The following is a 17,067-nucleotide window of genomic DNA, read 5'->3' on the forward strand; positions in this document are numbered from 1 at the left end:
CTTATTGGAATTACTGGATCGGCAATCATTGATTCAAATAGTCCAAACAAAGCAACAGAGGCCAATTACTAGCGAGGCAGTATGAAAGTGAAAACTGTCGACCTGTAATAGATGCTTGTCATATAAATTCTAAGCTGTTTGGCTTAAAATGCACTCATGCGCACCCCGAACACCGGAAACCAGGGAGTGAAAGTCAACACAAATTCAAGGTTTCCATAGAGCGCACATGACAGGGAACAAAAGAGGTGGTGAAAGAAGACACCCGCCTCTGGTTTCTCACACAAAAAGCTCCGGAATCAAAACAGTGAATCCGCGTTTAAAATTCTAGCATGTGAAAGGCAAGCGGTACAGTTTAATGCTCGGGGGAGAGAGGAGGTTCCTTTTTAAAATTAGCTTTCGCCTCATCTTCAAACCCTAATCTTAGTCCCTCTGCACTACCGATGAAGTTAGGCGGTTACACACAAAAACGCCTCTAGGCATCTCGTCAGGGCTCCCACCATTCAAGCCCCGGGGGGCAAACACCTGACCGCTTAGAAGGGCTGTGCGGAGGGCAGCTGAGGACGAAGCACAGCCAGCTGTCTCCTCTCCCGGGTCGCCAGGGAGAGGCGCGTCGCGGGAGGGGAGCGGAAGGTGGGAAGTGGGAAGAGACACCGCCCCCTAGGGGAGCCGCGCCGCAGACTGGGGGCCGGGGCGGGAGGGGCAACGAGAGGAGGCGGCCGGTAGGGAGGCCGGGCCGTCGGGCGGGGCTGTCGCTCCAGCTGGCTTGGACCCCGGCGAGGAGGGCTGTGGACCGAGCGGCGGAGCCCAGACGGCAGCCTCGGAGAAAGGTGGCGTCGGCACGGACGGGACGGGGCAGCGACTCCCCACCGTAACCCACTACTCCCTTGCCCAGGCCAGGGAGCGAGTCGAAGGCGGCGTAGGAAAGAGCGAGCATGGCTGAGACCTCACCACCGCCCACAGCCGGCGCGGAAAGTTACAGCGAGGAGCCCGCGAGGGGCGGGGAACAGCGGCTGGAGCAGCCGCGCCAAGCTCCGACCGGAGGCACGGACCCAGAGGGCGGGGCGGGGCCGCTGCTGGCCTCCCCCAGCGGGCAGTCGGAGCCCGACTCGCCGGTGGCCGCCCCCTTCTTCCTGCTCTACCCGGGAGATGGAGGAGCCGGCTTCGCAGCGCGCCCGCCGCCGCAGCAGCAACAGCGCGCCTGGAGGACCCCGCCGTCGCCGGGCTCCCCGCTGCCCTTCCTGCTGCTGAGCTACCCAGGCGGCGGCGGAAAGCACCGTGAGTGGCGGCGGGGAAGGGTCGGTCCGGGCCCGCGGAGCCCCGCAGCTCGCTCGGTCTCCGGAGCGGGGCACCGGGCCGGCGGGGAGGCGGGGGCTCTGGGGAAGCTCCAGTCCCGGAGTGCAGGAGGCGGCCGCAGTCCTGGCGCTCGATTATTTACCACCAAGTCTCTCCAGGCCGCGGGCTCCCGCCCGGCGCGCCCTCCCCTCCTCTCCCTTGCCAGGAGTTCATCCTCGGCTGACACTCACGTGCTCGCTGGGTCCCAGACCCCATCCCGACCTGGGATCTTCCCCAGGAGGAGGGAAGGAGGGGGCGGTGCCCAAACACCCGGCAGCCTCGCCGGCCCGCCTTCTGCGGTCGCCCGGCGCCGCGGCAAGCAAGTAGGTGTGGCTGCTACGCCGCCGCCACTGGAGCGGCCTCTACTGTACCAGTAAATCTTTTACGAGCGTTCGCCCGACCCCGTTAAATAGTACAGATTCGTCCGCGGGAATGGGAAGAGAAATCAAGAACGGTGCGCGAGACGTAGACAAGGGGGGGGACGGTGGGGCGACTTTGGAAGGGCACCTCGCAGAATTATATCGTTTCGCTGGAAGAGGCCTCCACCTTTTTAAAACCAGTGTCACAGGAGACCTCTGAATGCAGTTAATTCCACACTGTGTGTGCTCTTTAGGTCAACAAATGTTTACTACTACTTATCGTGAGTGGGGCCCTAGGGTAGGCAGTTGGGTATAAAAGACTCTGGGAGGAGTGTTAAATCAGATTTAAAAGACCAGAACTTACACTGTGAAAATGTGACTGAAGGTACAAGACATGAGATAGATAGATACATACATACATAAATACTTTGCTGTATGAGTTCTGAAAAGGCAGAGAAATTTGTCTGGAGTGACGAGGATCAGTCTCTCTCACGTTCTCACAGAATTAGGGACTTTTTTTTTTAGCACCAGCGCAAACCTTTTAATTGCTCTGTACTGCCAAGAAACCCTGACAGCCTTTCTGCCCCTGATCCATCGTCTAGGACATGAACCTTAGTTGAATATTTCCTATGTGCATCGACTGTGATTATCATAGTTTATCATCATGTCTCTGTGAGCCAAATACAATGCACTTTTTCAGGTGAGGGATCTGAGGATCAGTATTAAGTGATTTGTTCTAAGTACAGAGTAAAAGAAAGAAAGACGCTGACCCAGATTCCTTACCTACCAATCTCATGCTCTTTAAGCAAACACTGCATGTCCAAAACTGGTGGGATAGTTCCTTCTAGGTTATGGTCCATTGGATTCAGTTACAAGTAGTCCAGTGTCACCTTTCTTACTTCCCTTTCTTTCTTACTCTTTATTTCGGTATTACTTACCTACAAAGAGCTAACACTGACCGGTGACTTAGAGTCAGTAAAACCATGAATTGTGTGTTGCGTTGGTCAGCACTAATCTCCAGATGGGAGTATCTAATCAGGGCAGGAATGAGTGCTTTTCGTTTTCTAAGGAATCTGCTTTTTACTGTGTTCTTTAAGCACAGCCTCTTTTTTCTCCGTAAAGTTTTTTATTTCTGTGTAATCTGTTTATTAACCACATCACTATAGAATGAAGAAGATACTCCTATCAGTTCTTTGTAACTGTAACAATTGTGGTACAGGGTTTGAAATAGAAGAATATTTCAACAGTTGGCTAGTATAACTAGTAGGGATTAATCTCAATTTCATTTAATTTTATTTGATTCCTTCCTCTTATTAAGGGTTGACACTATTTTTTTAAGTATTGTTCGAAAATTGGAGCCTAAATATGTATGATCAAGATCAGAAATGGAAGACTTAAAGCTAAAGTTTCACATGTCCCTACAATAAAAGCAGGTGTATAGCACAGTTTGTTAGTACATAAAGCTCTAATAGTTCCTCATAGTCTTTATTTCTGAAATAGTTTATAGTATAAGTGCTCAGAAAAATTACCAGGAAAATGTCAGTGTCCCACTTCCACTGTGTTTAAAGACCAGTCACTGAGGACATTTCAAATTAGTAAAAGTTCACTGATACATATTTTACTGACATATAAAATTGACTTAAGGTATTTCTTGTTTTAGGCTGAGTTTTTACTTTTAACCTATTATTTTTATATATACTTTAGAACCCACACATACTTGGAAATAGGAATATTCTGTTTGTTAGTAAAAATATTTCCTTGTCACTGCCCTGCAGAGTCAGTGCGATACTGCTTTCAGTGATGTCCCTGAATATCAGAAGCCTGGCTCTCCTGGCCATCTGAGCAACTGAGACCAAGCAGTTTTTTAAAAGACTTTGCATTTCAATTACCAGGACAGTACTTGCACTCAGCCTAAACAACCAATGAATATTTGCCTCCTCAACACCCAGTTTTTAACTCTGGCTAATATATATGCCAAGAGTGTATAATATATAACTTTGAGAGACTATACGGGGTGGGGCAAAAGTAAGTTTACACTTATTCGTATAGAAAAGAATACAGTAATTAACAATATAATACAAAAGTAAACTCTTTTGCGTACTCACAAGTATAAACCTATTTTTGCTCCATCCTATATGTTAGGGCATTATCTTTTTATTTTAGAAATCCTGACTGTACTCAGAGATTTTAAAGTTAACCTTTACGTTTGAGTTAAAAAACACTGATGAAGATAGCAAAAAGGTGTGCAGAAGAGATAGCCTAAAGTTTTCAGGCTTCATGTGTCAGTGTGACATCTGTCAGGATATAATGTCCAAAAAGTATTCAGTGTGCCGAAATGCTATGTGAAGGAAAGGTGTCTGATATGCCTTGTTATGTCCCTTGTTAGTCTTCGAGGGCTGGTAATCTGCTAAATTTTTGTACTTCTACCTTTTAAATCTCATAGAAGTTTCTACCATGCCATTTTTAATTGATATTTAAAAATCGCAAGTAACACATGGATCTATTTTCATTTTAAGATGTTTTATAATAATAACATATTGAGTACAAAGTGAACTTTCCTCTCTGTGGGTCCGCAACCCCCCATCACCACCATTTGTTACCTGAGGACACCACCTTTGAGTTCGGTGAGTTTTCTTTCAGAACTTTTACATACATTCACAGACATGTAGATGTTCATATTTAATGGGGCCATTTCCCCCTGGGTATATAACTTTCCACACCATTTTCTCATCAACTATGTACGAAGGAACAATTGGGTTGGCCAAAAAGTTCATTTGGTGTTTTCCATAAGATGGCTCTGGTAGTGCTTAGTTGTCTTTAACGTCATTCAAAACAATTTTGTTAGATTATATTATAACAGGTATCATATCAGCCTGTATTAAAAAGAAAAACTTACCAAATTGGTGAATTTTTGTGTAGCAATTTTAGTATTGAAGATGAAAGAAAATATGTGACATTTTTGGCACATTATGCTTTTTTATTTTCAAGAAAGGTAAAAACTGAAACACAAAGATTTGAGCAGTGTATAGAGAAGGTGCTATGACTGATCGAATGTGTCAAAAGTGGTTTGCGAAATTTTGTGCTAGAGACTACTTGCAGGGCAATGGTCTACAGTTGAGTAGGCCATCGCAGTTGATAGTGATCAAATCGAGAGATTAATTGAGAACAATCATTGTTACACCACGTGGGAGATTGCCGAACCACTCAAAATATCCAAATCAATAAAGTTATTTGTGAAAATGAAAAATGTGTCTTTTATTTTACAGATAAAACCAAACGGACTTTTTGGCCAACCCAATACTGGCATGCCATTGTCCAATACTTTTAATACCTTCCTTTTCCATCCTAACTTTAGAAATCATCTTGTGGATGGATAGGATGGGTAAGAGATGGCTTCTTCTTGGCTTACCTACAAGGTAAGAGGCACGCCTGCCATCTGCGAGTTACTCTTTTTTTTCTTCCAACTCTCAGAGCTGCAGTAAACATTTATTTTTAAGGCAGTGCCATGCAAGTAGCCCCCGTCTGTGCCCTGGTCTTCTCTCTCCCAATTACATCACTAAACCAAAAAAAAAAAATTACCCCACTCACAAAGAAGCAGCCTTCTTTCTATATTTGTATGTGCTGTTTTGAGATGGGAGGAAGGCTAGGAGAGGAATAGAAAGGAGGAAGGAAAAAACCTTGGAAAGGACTGGCAGCTATACTGGATCTACCCACTTCAAAGTTGAGTATACGTACCTATGAGTGCTTTGCTTGAGCCATGGGAAGTGCAGAGAGTAAGGCTCCTAGAAGCATTTGACTGTTTTTCACAGAAGCACTTAAAGAATTTCTGACTTGGGAAAGGTGCTTTCTTACTTATATATAAACCCAGGGATGAATATTTAAGATGAGAAAATTACTTTTATGTTCACAGTTTCATATGCACACAATATAAAGATATGTATATAGTATGTATGCATGCATGTGTGTATATATATTATTTGTGTATATATATGTATTTGTTGATTTTAGGTTATCCTTCATAAGACACTTACTATTCTCTCACCTTTCACTGTTTAGTAGTACCCTAGAAAACATTCTATTGTATCTGGTCAGGAGTTGAATACACATTAATCAGTTCATCTGCTATATGCTTTTCAAATTTTGAAAAGACAAACATACTTTATTCTGTTTTGTAAATATTGAAGCAGCTCCTTAAAACTGGGAGATTGGAGGGGAGAGTGTTCAACCATCAGAACCAAAAAATTTTGAGCATTTACCTTAATGGTAATCATTTTAGAACAGCAGCTTCATTTGTGACTTTTTTAAAAGACAGCATTTTAATATAATTAACATAGAGAAGTGCTGCATTTACAATACTGTGATTAAGAAACTCTTTGCCATCAGCTCTTTTCCAACTGTTAAGAACACAAACAGCCACTTTCTGATCTATTAAATGCTGTTTTGTCAAATGGAAGCTATAAGCTAGCACCCATAGGGGAAAATAAACCCCTCAGAAATGGTACTTCTTCAGACAATGTGTAATTGTAAATTACTGACTCCATAGAACTGGAGGTTAGCCCTTAAGAGTATTGAAATGCAGGTGGGTACTTTCCACCTGCTGAAATAACCAGGGACATCTTGAGCTGCTGAGGTATAGGGAGCTGGTCATGCCCCATTTCCTGCCTCATGGCTAAACAGCCTGTCTGCTGCTAGCCTTCCCGATTCAGCTTTTATCACCACTGGCGCCTAAACTATCAGTTTGTCTTCCCAGCCCATTTCTCCCTTCTCTTCTGCCACCTTTCTTTTCTTTTACCTACCCTTATGGCCTGGCTTCACCAAAAAGGCAGATGACCTTTCTGACTGATAAAGTAACAATTTCATAATGTTAGGTGGAATCTCTAAGTCTTTGATTTTGTTTTGGCTGCTCCATAATAATCATTCGTTCATTCTTTATAGAGTTTTCTTTTTTCTTAATTCTGATCTTCATTCTAGATACTAAAGGATCCTAAAAGGCTCTTCATTAGGTAACAAAAGTTTTGCTATAGTTAGGTAACCCAAACAGTTACGAATAAAGAATGTGACTAGTAAGATAATAACAATACTTATTGGCTGCCATTTATAGAATATTTTTATGTACCAGGCAGAGAGCTAAAAACTTTACATGTATTAATTTTTTGTTTTATATATATATATTTTTTTCTTTACATTTCTAATAGAGCCAATTCATAAAAATAATTAGTTAACAGAGCTGAAAAGAAATGGGGAAGAGGAAGAGTCCATATTGACTTCATATAAGTAAATGGATGCAACATATGTTTTTCATAAGAATATTTGACTCAATGTCTCTAGAATGACTTATCTAAATTATTATAAAATTCAAAAATTATAATACAGCAACTTTAGAAGCTGATTGGATTAAGAAGCTGATACTATAGAGATACAGATTCTGTATGTCAAATCGCAGCACACGTCAGATCTTGTTAACGCAGATTTCTGACCCTGTCCCCAGGGGTGTTTTTTTGTTTGTTGTTTTTATTGAGGTATAATTGACACATAATATTATATTAGTTTCATGCGTACACCATAATGATTCCATATTTGTATGTATGGCAGTTTTTTTAACTGACAATTAATTTATATTCCTTAATCGTCTGACTCAAAATGTTCTTAATCACTGAATGCCACCTCACCACGGCCTTAACTAAACCAATGTGGGTAGAGGGCGGTAAAGGTGGCTGCATGGGAAAGAGATCAGAGGAAAGATAGCAAAAGAAAGCAACTTTTTGGACTAAAAGATGAGTTATTGGCCTCAAAACATACTCACCTGACTATTCAGTCTTGCATCTTTTCCCTTTTTGTTTGACTTTTAACAGAAAATTCTGTGTTAAAAAGTTTCAATTTTATGAAGAAGCTAAGAGAACATATTTCTCTAGGGTAGGTTACAGGTAGTAAAAAGTCTAGGTAGATGAAGATGAGAGTGTGCCAAAATAAACTGGATGAAATAATGATATTTCCTTGTTAACTAGTCTTACTGAAAATTCCTTAAATAATTAAAAGATTTGCTTAAAAGATACGCTTCCTCTTTATCATTGTACTATAGGTAACCTGTAGGCACAATAATAATAATAGAATTTTATGATAATGAATTTTGCAGGATATCACAGCTGTGATAATTCTACCCAAACCTTATTAACAATGAAACTCTTTCCTGTAGTGCAAAGTGGCTCAAATAGGAACTTTAAAATTTACTTTGGGAAGTCTATAGTGCACCATAAGCATTAAAGAATTGGCTCGAAATTATGTAAAGGGAAATGCTTTTAGAGTAACGAAGCAGTGTATCTGAGAGGTGAAGTATCAGTATGGCCATGCCCTGTACTATAGCCATATTGGAATAATTGTGAAAAGTTCAGTCTTCCTAAAATGTATCAGGAGTTGAGACCTGCTGACCAACATGGTATTCTTAGCAGAGCCCTTCTTAGTGATTGTAGGGTTCTATACTTGTTCCACACCAAATGAGCCGGACAGCAGGCGTCAGAGAGAGTGGTGTGAAGGAGGGTGGGGCAGAGGCGGGAAAGTTTGAAACCTCATAATCACAGGAAAGGAGAGATTGGCAGGTTGTGACAGCAGCAGGCATGTAGAAAGCAGGACAAATTGTTTCAGCCTGCTGGCTTTTAGAATACAGATGTTCTTACTCTAGAATCTGTATAGGGACTTCCCACAGACATTCATCTGCTTCGCTTGCCTTTTCATGAACTTAAGAAATCTGGTCACCTGATATGAATGCTGGTAAAATTCTGACCCATCTCTTCCTTCCTCAAAGGCCAAAAGATGCCCTAGCATACCCTTTGCCCAGATCTCCTTTATTACTTTCTTCTGTCTCAGTCCCATGAACATTCATCTTTACTGATTTTCACTTCATGCGATGATGGGGTTTCTGCTTCCCCCCCACCCCCGAAGTCTCTTCTAGAAGGCAGAGAACTAATAATGATGATAATGCTGACATTTACTGTTTGCTTTGTGCTAAGCACCATGCTAAGCATTTTACTTACATTGCTTCATTTAACTCTGACATCGTTATTATCCCCATTTCATCAGTGAAGAAACAGGCTCCGAAACAAGTAATTTGCCAAGGTTAATCAGCTTCTCAGTGGTGGATCTAGGATTCGCTGTGGGCATTCTGACTCCAGTGTCCACGTGCTCTCTCAGCCTGCCCCACCACCTCCCGTAACTAGGATCCTGTCCTAAATCAGAGGCTCCTTTCCAGGCAGCAGCAACCCTCCAGTTCCTTTTCTATTCAGTAAAGCCCCTTTTGCTAAAAATGAATGAATGTGAAATTGACAAGTCATCAGTTTGACAGAGAAAACAGTTAAGTTTGTAAACAACACTGAATAGCTATCTGTGTGACAAGGACTGAGGAGTATCTAAAATACCTGTAATTGCCTTTTTCTTGTCTGTTGCCTTGTTCTTCATATTTCTCGTGGCTGGCATACAGTAGGTGCCACATACATATTATATGAATGATTATGTTAGATACAGAAGAATGAAGACTGTTAGAATGACCTGTCTGTTGGAGCATAAATATAGCTTCATTGTATAGAACTTGTGGGGTTTGTTGGTTGAAGTGAAACAGGAGGGTGGAAATATTCCACTGCAAGAATATGGAGTACTTCAGAGGTACGTATGTATGCCAGTAAGTATTGAGACTCTGGCGTTTGGTAGGTGCTGTTTTATGCAGATGTACAAGGGTGAAAGCAGGCAAAGTTCTTTTCCTGGAGCCTACTATCTTTGTGAAGTGAGTTACTTAGTTTCATTTTATAGCTGAGTACATAAAGACAAGAGGTTAAATTTCCCAAGATTATCTACTAAATCATTGGTAGATTGATGTCTTTAAATCATTGTCTACTGCCATTTAGCCATGAAATCAGCTTAGTTGTTAAATAGGAGTATTTCTAGACTTACTCTGGTTAATTTTAACAACTAAAAAGATTATGCATTGGGTGTTTGTTTTTACAAAATAATAACTCAGCTTCTCAGTTGTAATCATTTTAAAGTACTTACTACCATCCTTGGTTAACATCTACGAAGTAGTACTAGTCTGCCAAGTATATAATCCTAAATTGTAGAAATACTAGCAGCATCAGAGGTTATTAGCATAATAGAGTTTTGTCTGAAAGAATGAAGGGAGCCTTTAAAAAAAATTTTTAAAAAAAAAAAAAAAAGGGAAAAAAAAAAAAAGAAGATGTTTTTTTTTTTTAAAATATAAAAAAAAAAAAAAAACAAAAGAAAAAAATTTTAATTTATTTAGGTAAAAAAAAAAAAGGAAAAAGAAAAGGGGTTTGTTTTTTATTTTTAATAAAAACACAAAAAAAAAACAAAAAAAAAAAATTTAATTTAAAAAAAAAAAAAAAAAAAAAAAAAAAAAAAGGAGACAACTAACTATAAAAGAAATCAGTGAAATGGTGTCTTATCTTCAAACCTGTCAGGAGGAGTTAGCATACCTGCAAGAAATCTATTTCTGTGTGGCGGGTTTGGCTCTGTGGATTGAGCAATGGCCTACAAACAGAAAGGTCACGGGTTCAATTCCTAATCAGGGCACATGCCTGGGTTGCAGGCCAGGCCCCCAGTTGGTGTGGGGGCGGTGGATGTGAGAGGCAAGCAGTTGATGTTTCCCTCTCTTTCTGCCTCCCTTCCTCTCTCTAAATAAAAATAAATAAAATCTTTAAAAAATAGAAATCTACTTCTGAAAAGTATCTAAATAACATAATGTAAAATGAAAAAATTAGAAATAACCCAAAAGCTCACCAGCGTGGAAAAAAATCAGGAAATTGTTTATACATACAATGAAATATTACCTTATAATTCAGTAGCAAAGGGTAAACTACAGTGGCCACATAGTGTGGATGAATCTTAGAAAACACGATGTTGAGTGAGAGACTTAGAAAGTTATAGAGAACATCAAACCCTTTCTATAAAGTTAAAAAACCTGAAGCTAGATCTATTGTTTAGGCATCTGTGTAATTGTAATAATATTTTAAGAATAAGACAAGTATTTATACCATATTCAGAAATGATTCCACATGATCGTGAAGATCCATGCTGAGTTCTCAGTTTCTCAGAAAATAACCACTTATTAAAAACCTGACCTAAATGTATAAAAGTGACTAAGTGGAATACATGGTTTGTGAAGCAGCAAGGTATATAGTATGAAAGCTGATAGTTGCAAAGTATAAAAGAAAACGTGGACTTTGAGGCATCTACACAGAAGCAGCTTAGAATCCCAGACCTGCCACTCACTAATTGTGTGAGCTTGGCCAGTCACTTGGTTTAACTTTGGTTTCCTTGTATAAAAAGAGGTGGTATCAATATCTATTTTGCAGGATTCTTGTGAGGATTTGATAAGGTATATATAAAGCATCTTGCAGAAAATAGAAATTCAATGAATGACAGTTTCCTTAAGTAATAATTTTTCCACATTGTACATCAAGGACGTTGAGCATAACAAAAAGTCTTTGTCTTATAACAGTAACTGAGTAAATGTACTTTAAAAGGAATATAACTCCTAAGTTTGAAATGTGAATCTTGTTTGCTTTGAATCAATCATATTGTGGAAAATTTGAGCTGTGTAAACAGCTAGAACATAGTATTATTCAGATCATCATCTTGGGTTTGAACTTCATATAGGCCTATTAATTGGTCTAGTGCCATAGCCTGTATACCAGCACCTCACAACTGTTTTACAAGTAGGTGTCTACTCACAAGTGGGATTAAATGAGAAAATAATTCAATACATCTTATAAATAGTATATGAGAAAAAAGTTCAAGGTTTGTATGTCTTACTGATGACTTAATATTACCTTTATATTCTAAGTTAATGTATGTACTTGGTAAAGACCCACATGTAAAAACAGTACTAAGCAATATTTGGAGTTATTTTATTATTCTTTTACAAATAGTGCTTGTTTTTTGTAGTAAATTCATTGCTTTACAAACAATGAGTAACTGTTCACCATGAAGACACAAGGGTGTTTACCTGAAAACAGGTATGACTAGAGAGTGGAAGTACAGGTTTTCCTGCCCTCCCACAGTTCTTATTTATGAAATGGCCGCTAATACCTCCTCAAACTGATAGCTCCAGGAAACTCAAGGAGAGCTGGTATTGGCAGGTTTTTCTCTTCTTAACAAAAGTTTTAGTTGCTTTGGACTTTTCTTCCGTGTCTCCTCTAACTGAAAAAAAGGAACTTTGGAAGGAAAGTTAACCAAGTTTCTCTGCTTATTAACCTAAATGTTCTTGTCCTGGCACGTAGTAATCAACCTGAATCTCCTATTCAGGGGTTAGTGAATGCTTATTGGTTGGTTGGTAGAAAGATTGTTTGTCATGGTTTGTGACAGGCTGAACTGGGGTATGGGTAAACCACAGGTAATCCCAAAGCATTCAGACTTATTTATGTATTTCCTGTTGTACATTTTAAGAATGTATCAGTCATATGTACAGGTAGCCAGGCCTGTTTGTCATTATGGTTCCAGGAACTATTCCGTATAAGTTTAACTTAAAGTTTTAATGAATGCTTACTATGTTTTGAGGTATTGCATGGCTTAACGTGAAACTATAAACTATCCCCTTTCAGCTTTAATGTATAACATGGAAATATGTCTAGCTAAAAAGGAATCAAACTGTAATTCAATGTGTTTAGTATTTGGATACACAAACTCTGCCTCCTCCGGAAAGCGATCTTGTCTTACTCCATGCCCAGTGCCTGGATCGTTGCCTGGCAGCATTGAGTATTCAGTGGATATTTGAATGAATGAATGAATGAATGAATGAATGAATGAATGAATAGCTCTGGGTCCAGATGTAGGACAATGTTGGAAGAGATTTAAATAGAAATGAATCAACCTAGAATATTTTCTTTTCCTTAATAACTTAATGATTTTCTTCCTAATTTTAAATATATATACTTGTACATATGCAATCTTACACTGTACCAGTTTGCCTTCCTCTAAAAATACAAAAATTCCTGTTTACCTACAGAATCTGGTTCTTAGCATTTTTTTGTTGAGCTTAATCTCACATTAGGGTGAAGAATTTATGAAATTTTAATAATATTCAAGAAGAATTTTTTCTTTTAGTTTTCAGAAATTAGGAAATCAAGGTATCCCTCTAATAAGAAATCTCTAGAAAGGAATAAATCATCTTGGGATGTATTTGTTAAAGCTGTATGTTCTTCTTTACAACCAGACCCTTAATTAAGAAAAACAAAAACTTGTTTTCAATGATCCAAAATATTTTCCAAAATAACATTTATCAGCCCATTTCTCCTTGTTATTTATGTAGCTCAGAAAGCAAGGTATAAATGTCTCCTTGAATAATATAGATATGTGTGTGGGTGGTTGGGTAGGTCAGTTGGTTGCCTGGTTTAACAGGAAAATGTGCCCTTAGATTTTTTTTGGAATGGGAGTATTTTTAAAATATAACATAGTTTTAACTTCTGATTAGAAACACAATTCATGCTTAATACAGAAACTTGGTAAATACAGAAACATCAATAGGGGGTGAAATTGGCATTTAATCGGGAAGGATTTTACTTTTAACTTAAAGGGAGTTTTTTTCTTGCACTTCTGTCAAGTCTAAAATGTCAGGTTTTTGTACTTTGGAGAAGAAAATTACAAATGACTGAGAGTATACTTTTTAAATTGATAATCTGCTTTAGCTTTTTTTAAAACATTGCCTTTAGCAGAGTAAATAATTTTAATAGCTAGAAGTCATATATAAGGATACAAAATAGAGGTTAATTATGTGCATGTTATTATCCTCCTGTTATCCAGCTCTTTTATCCCAAAGTGAGCGGAATTGATGAGGATATGTGCATTGTGTTATGTCTGATCACAGTTTGACTAGCACAGTCTGGAAGGGGGTTGTGCAGGATGAGAGCGAGCAGCCTAATTGCTCTCCCTGCATCAGCAACATCTATAAAGCATCCTGGGAATTGCTTGCCCTGCGTTCAGAGCAGCTGGTCACATGAGCCTGAATTTTCAGTTCAGTTCATTAGTCAGCCATTTTGGTCACCACCCTGCTTACTGCGCACAACCAATCCTGTCAGAACTCAGCATCCTGGCTCATCTGAGCTGATCCTGGAAGTGGTTTCTGCAGTTTAGGATTTTTTTTTAACCTAAATTGAAAATATTGGTTTATTTCGTGTTCATTTTTTTCTTTTGTATTTTTTTTTTCTGCACAAAAGAGGATTTTTCACTTATACATGCAGAGGCCAGTTTTTTTTAAAGCCAGCTAAGGCGGCATGAGCTGTACAGGATTTAAAGCCTATAGCTCAACTGAATAAGAAGGGAGTAGGGAAGGGAAGATAAAAGGCAAGAAGCGGGGAGAAGACAAGCATCATTTTATTTTGCTATGTGGTAGGAACTGTCTATGAGAAAAGATAGTAGAGAATTGTTTATCTTGAATAGTTAGTTCTTAAACCATAAGATTTTTCCGTGTGTGTGTGTGTGTGTGTGTGTGTGTGAGAGAGAGAGAGAGAGAGAGTGAGTGTGTGTGTGTGTGTGTGTGTGTGTTTAACCTCCCGACCCCTTTTCCTAAGAGCTTTGTTCCAGAGCTTTGGATTTGGGGGTTGTTGGTGAGGAGGTTTTATTTATTTTTGTCAGGTGTGTGTGTGTTTGTGTGTGTGTTGGGGTCCCAGCTGAGTCATCATGTCTGCTTTGACGCCTCCAACCGATATGCCAACCCCCACCACTGACAAGATCACACAGGCTGCCATGGAGACCATCTACCTTTGCAAATTCCGAGTGTCTATGGATGGAGAATGGCTCTGCCTGCGAGAGCTGGATGACATCTCACTTACGCCTGACCCAGAGCCTACCCACGAAGGTATGGTCAGACCCCGTCCACTACTGTCTCTCCAGCAACCTCATTGTTGTGGCAGGCTGGGAGGGTCAGGGCAGGTAGGGAGAACCCATGCTTCTAAACTGTTCACAACCCTGGAAACCTTTATTCCTTGACTACTACCCAGTCTTCCTTCTCTACTGAGAACTAAATATTTTCCCCTGCTCCCCTCCCCCAAATGAGGTATCCTTTCAAAACATGCTGCTGTTTGTTTAGAGCTCTTTGTCTTTAAGCCTCTAAAGAGAACATTTGAGGTCACTTACCACATCTGAACCTAATCTATAACGAAAAAGCTATTAATTTTGATTATATACTAAACTATTACAGAAATCACAGTGACTCCTGTTAGAATGAGTTAAGACAGCATGATTATAATTGTGCATGATACAGTTGAAACCCTCCAGGGGCATCGTATCATCAGGATATAATGTTAAACAGAACTATGATACCTAGAAAAATATTTGTTCAGATGTTGTTTTTTTAATAATATGGATTGTTAGGTTAGATGAGAAAGTAGTTTTACATATGGACTCTTAAAAAAGCATAATGCCTGAAAAGGTTAAACATGATTAATAAGGTAATCCCTACCCATGGAATCTTTTAGCTCTTGCTCCCCCCCCCCCCCCGCCCCCCAGTTATTTGTGGTAACTGTAATGACCTATTTGAAATTTCCACTGTCAGTACCTTTGAGACCTTTGTGATCCCTTGACTTGTGAATTTCTCCTAGAACCTCTCTAAATTGTGAGAGGTTTTCAGCTTCTACCCCTTAATTTTCTTAATACAGTAAGGAAGAGAATTATTTGAGTCATAGCTCCTAATAGTGGCCTGTTAGCTAGTGTTTGTTCTATATCATTAAAATAATGAAGACAGAAATGCTCACATATGAGAGAAATTTTTCATAAACATCTTCCTGATGTTTATGGTATATCATCTGCAAAACAGGGCAGAAAGTAAATTGCACATAGCAAGTGGGAAAGTAAATTGCACATTGCAGTGGGAAAAAGTGATTCCTTGCCCTTGACCTTGCCTTGCCATCTTATCATGACTCAGGTTTCACCATTGTGTCTGATAAGAAATCTATTTTCCCAGTTAGACTTAGCCTTGAGTAAGTATTAGTGAGGGTTAACATCACAGAACACAAAAGCAGTCATTTGGAGTATGTCTTTAAGGGTAACATTTCAGTAGTTTTTAAGACTTTCTACATCTTTGAACAACTGGTTTTTCAGTTGGACACTTCGAGCTCTAAGTTTTAGAATGTGCACAAGCGTTAGAAGACGTCAGCTTTAATTCCATACAATGGCAGCACTGTTTAAAACAAACTTTAGGGATGAAAAATACATTTTTAGCAGGCTACCAAGAACTCTTTTAGCAGATGTCTCAATTTGCATATCCCTAACCATTTTGAAAGTCATGCAATATGAAATATTACCTTGATTGTAAAATCCAGGGTATCAGTGTCTCAAAAATAGTTTTGAAAAATTTTAGTACTTGAAGTATATATTTGTTTCTTGAGCAAGTTTCCTATGAGCGAGCAAAAATGAGCTATTTGGTTTATGTAAGCATTTGTCATGAAGAAAATTGTGACAAAATTTATGAGGGCTTGTGATCTAAACTCCAAGTGGAACATCCTTTGACTAAAGAAAACAGACAAATGACAAGTTCCCAACCCCTTAGAATCAACTCTAGAGAATGTGGAGGAAAAGAAAGAAATGCTGACAAGAAATTTTGGAATTCTGTCTTAAATTTGTCAAGAGTAGCAAGAATTTCAAATGGTTAGAAATGGAAATAATAAAAGGAAGCCCAGGCCCAGGAACACCTCTGCAGATTTAGTCATCTAGGAAACCAGGTGGTACTTTAAAGGCTTTTACTTCCTTGCCCCACTGGCTAACTCTGGATGTATCAACAGTCATTTGGACTCAAGAAATGTCTGCTTTAATATTAATACCAGTGACAGTTGCTAAGTTTCATTCATAACATGAATCTCACCTTGTTGACAAAAGGGAGCACCTGGTGCCTGGACACACAGGAGTATTCATAGAATCCTAGCCCATCCACAGAGGGAAAGACATCTGAGCACACAAGTCCTACAGGGAGGACTCCTGAATCACACCAGAGAGAGGGGGCAAAAAAGCGTAATGTACTCTTAAAAAAAGGTATTATGTTATACCTTGTTTCAGAAAGGCTTCATCCAGTACAGGAGACTTGGGCTGGACCTGGTGTGATATAACTAGGTGATCACCAAGCAGATATGGCAAGTGCATTTCAAACAGTGCATGGTGAACTGGCTGAGCTGATAGTTAAGAGGATTAAATGAGATAATTAACATAAAGCATCCTGTAAGCATTAGCTTTTTGTGTAACCGTTATTGATGAGCAGTAGTTTGAAGTGCAACAACAGTTTAAGCCAGATTCCTAAATATATTGCCATTTTAATGTATATTTCTGTTTTTATATCTAACCTGAAACAGTCTTAAGGTGAACATTAGCTTAAATTCATATTTTAGTA

At 39.4% G+C, this 17,067-nt stretch overlaps 1 protein-coding gene across 10 annotated transcripts in view; it reads left to right on the forward strand.

Moving 5' to 3' along the window:
* Positions 1 to 716: 716 nt before the first annotated feature.
* The window catches only part of RUFY3 (RUN and FYVE domain containing 3), a 70,097-nt gene continuing 53,746 nt past the window's right edge, over positions 717 to 17,067 (forward strand). For 3 of the 10 annotated variants that reach the window (XM_054591307.1, XM_054591343.1, XM_054591362.1), the window contains exon 1: positions 718 to 1,275. In XM_054591307.1, coding sequence (XP_054447282.1) covers positions 933 to 1,275 — 343 coding nt within the window. In that variant the 5' untranslated portion in view covers positions 718 to 932. Of the gene's footprint in view, positions 1,276 to 13,606; positions 14,079 to 14,222; positions 14,548 to 17,067 lie in introns of those variants that run through there. The other 7 variants (XM_054591298.1, XM_054591316.1, XM_054591352.1 and 4 more) reach the window with 5 other exon arrangements.

Source organism: Pteronotus mesoamericanus, unplaced genomic scaffold (genome assembly GCF_021234165.1).
Source record: "Pteronotus mesoamericanus isolate MK-2021 breed Mesoamerican mustached bat unplaced genomic scaffold, CSHL_Meso_final contig_130, whole genome shotgun sequence".
Lineage (NCBI taxonomy): Eukaryota > Metazoa > Chordata > Mammalia > Chiroptera > Mormoopidae > Pteronotus > Pteronotus mesoamericanus.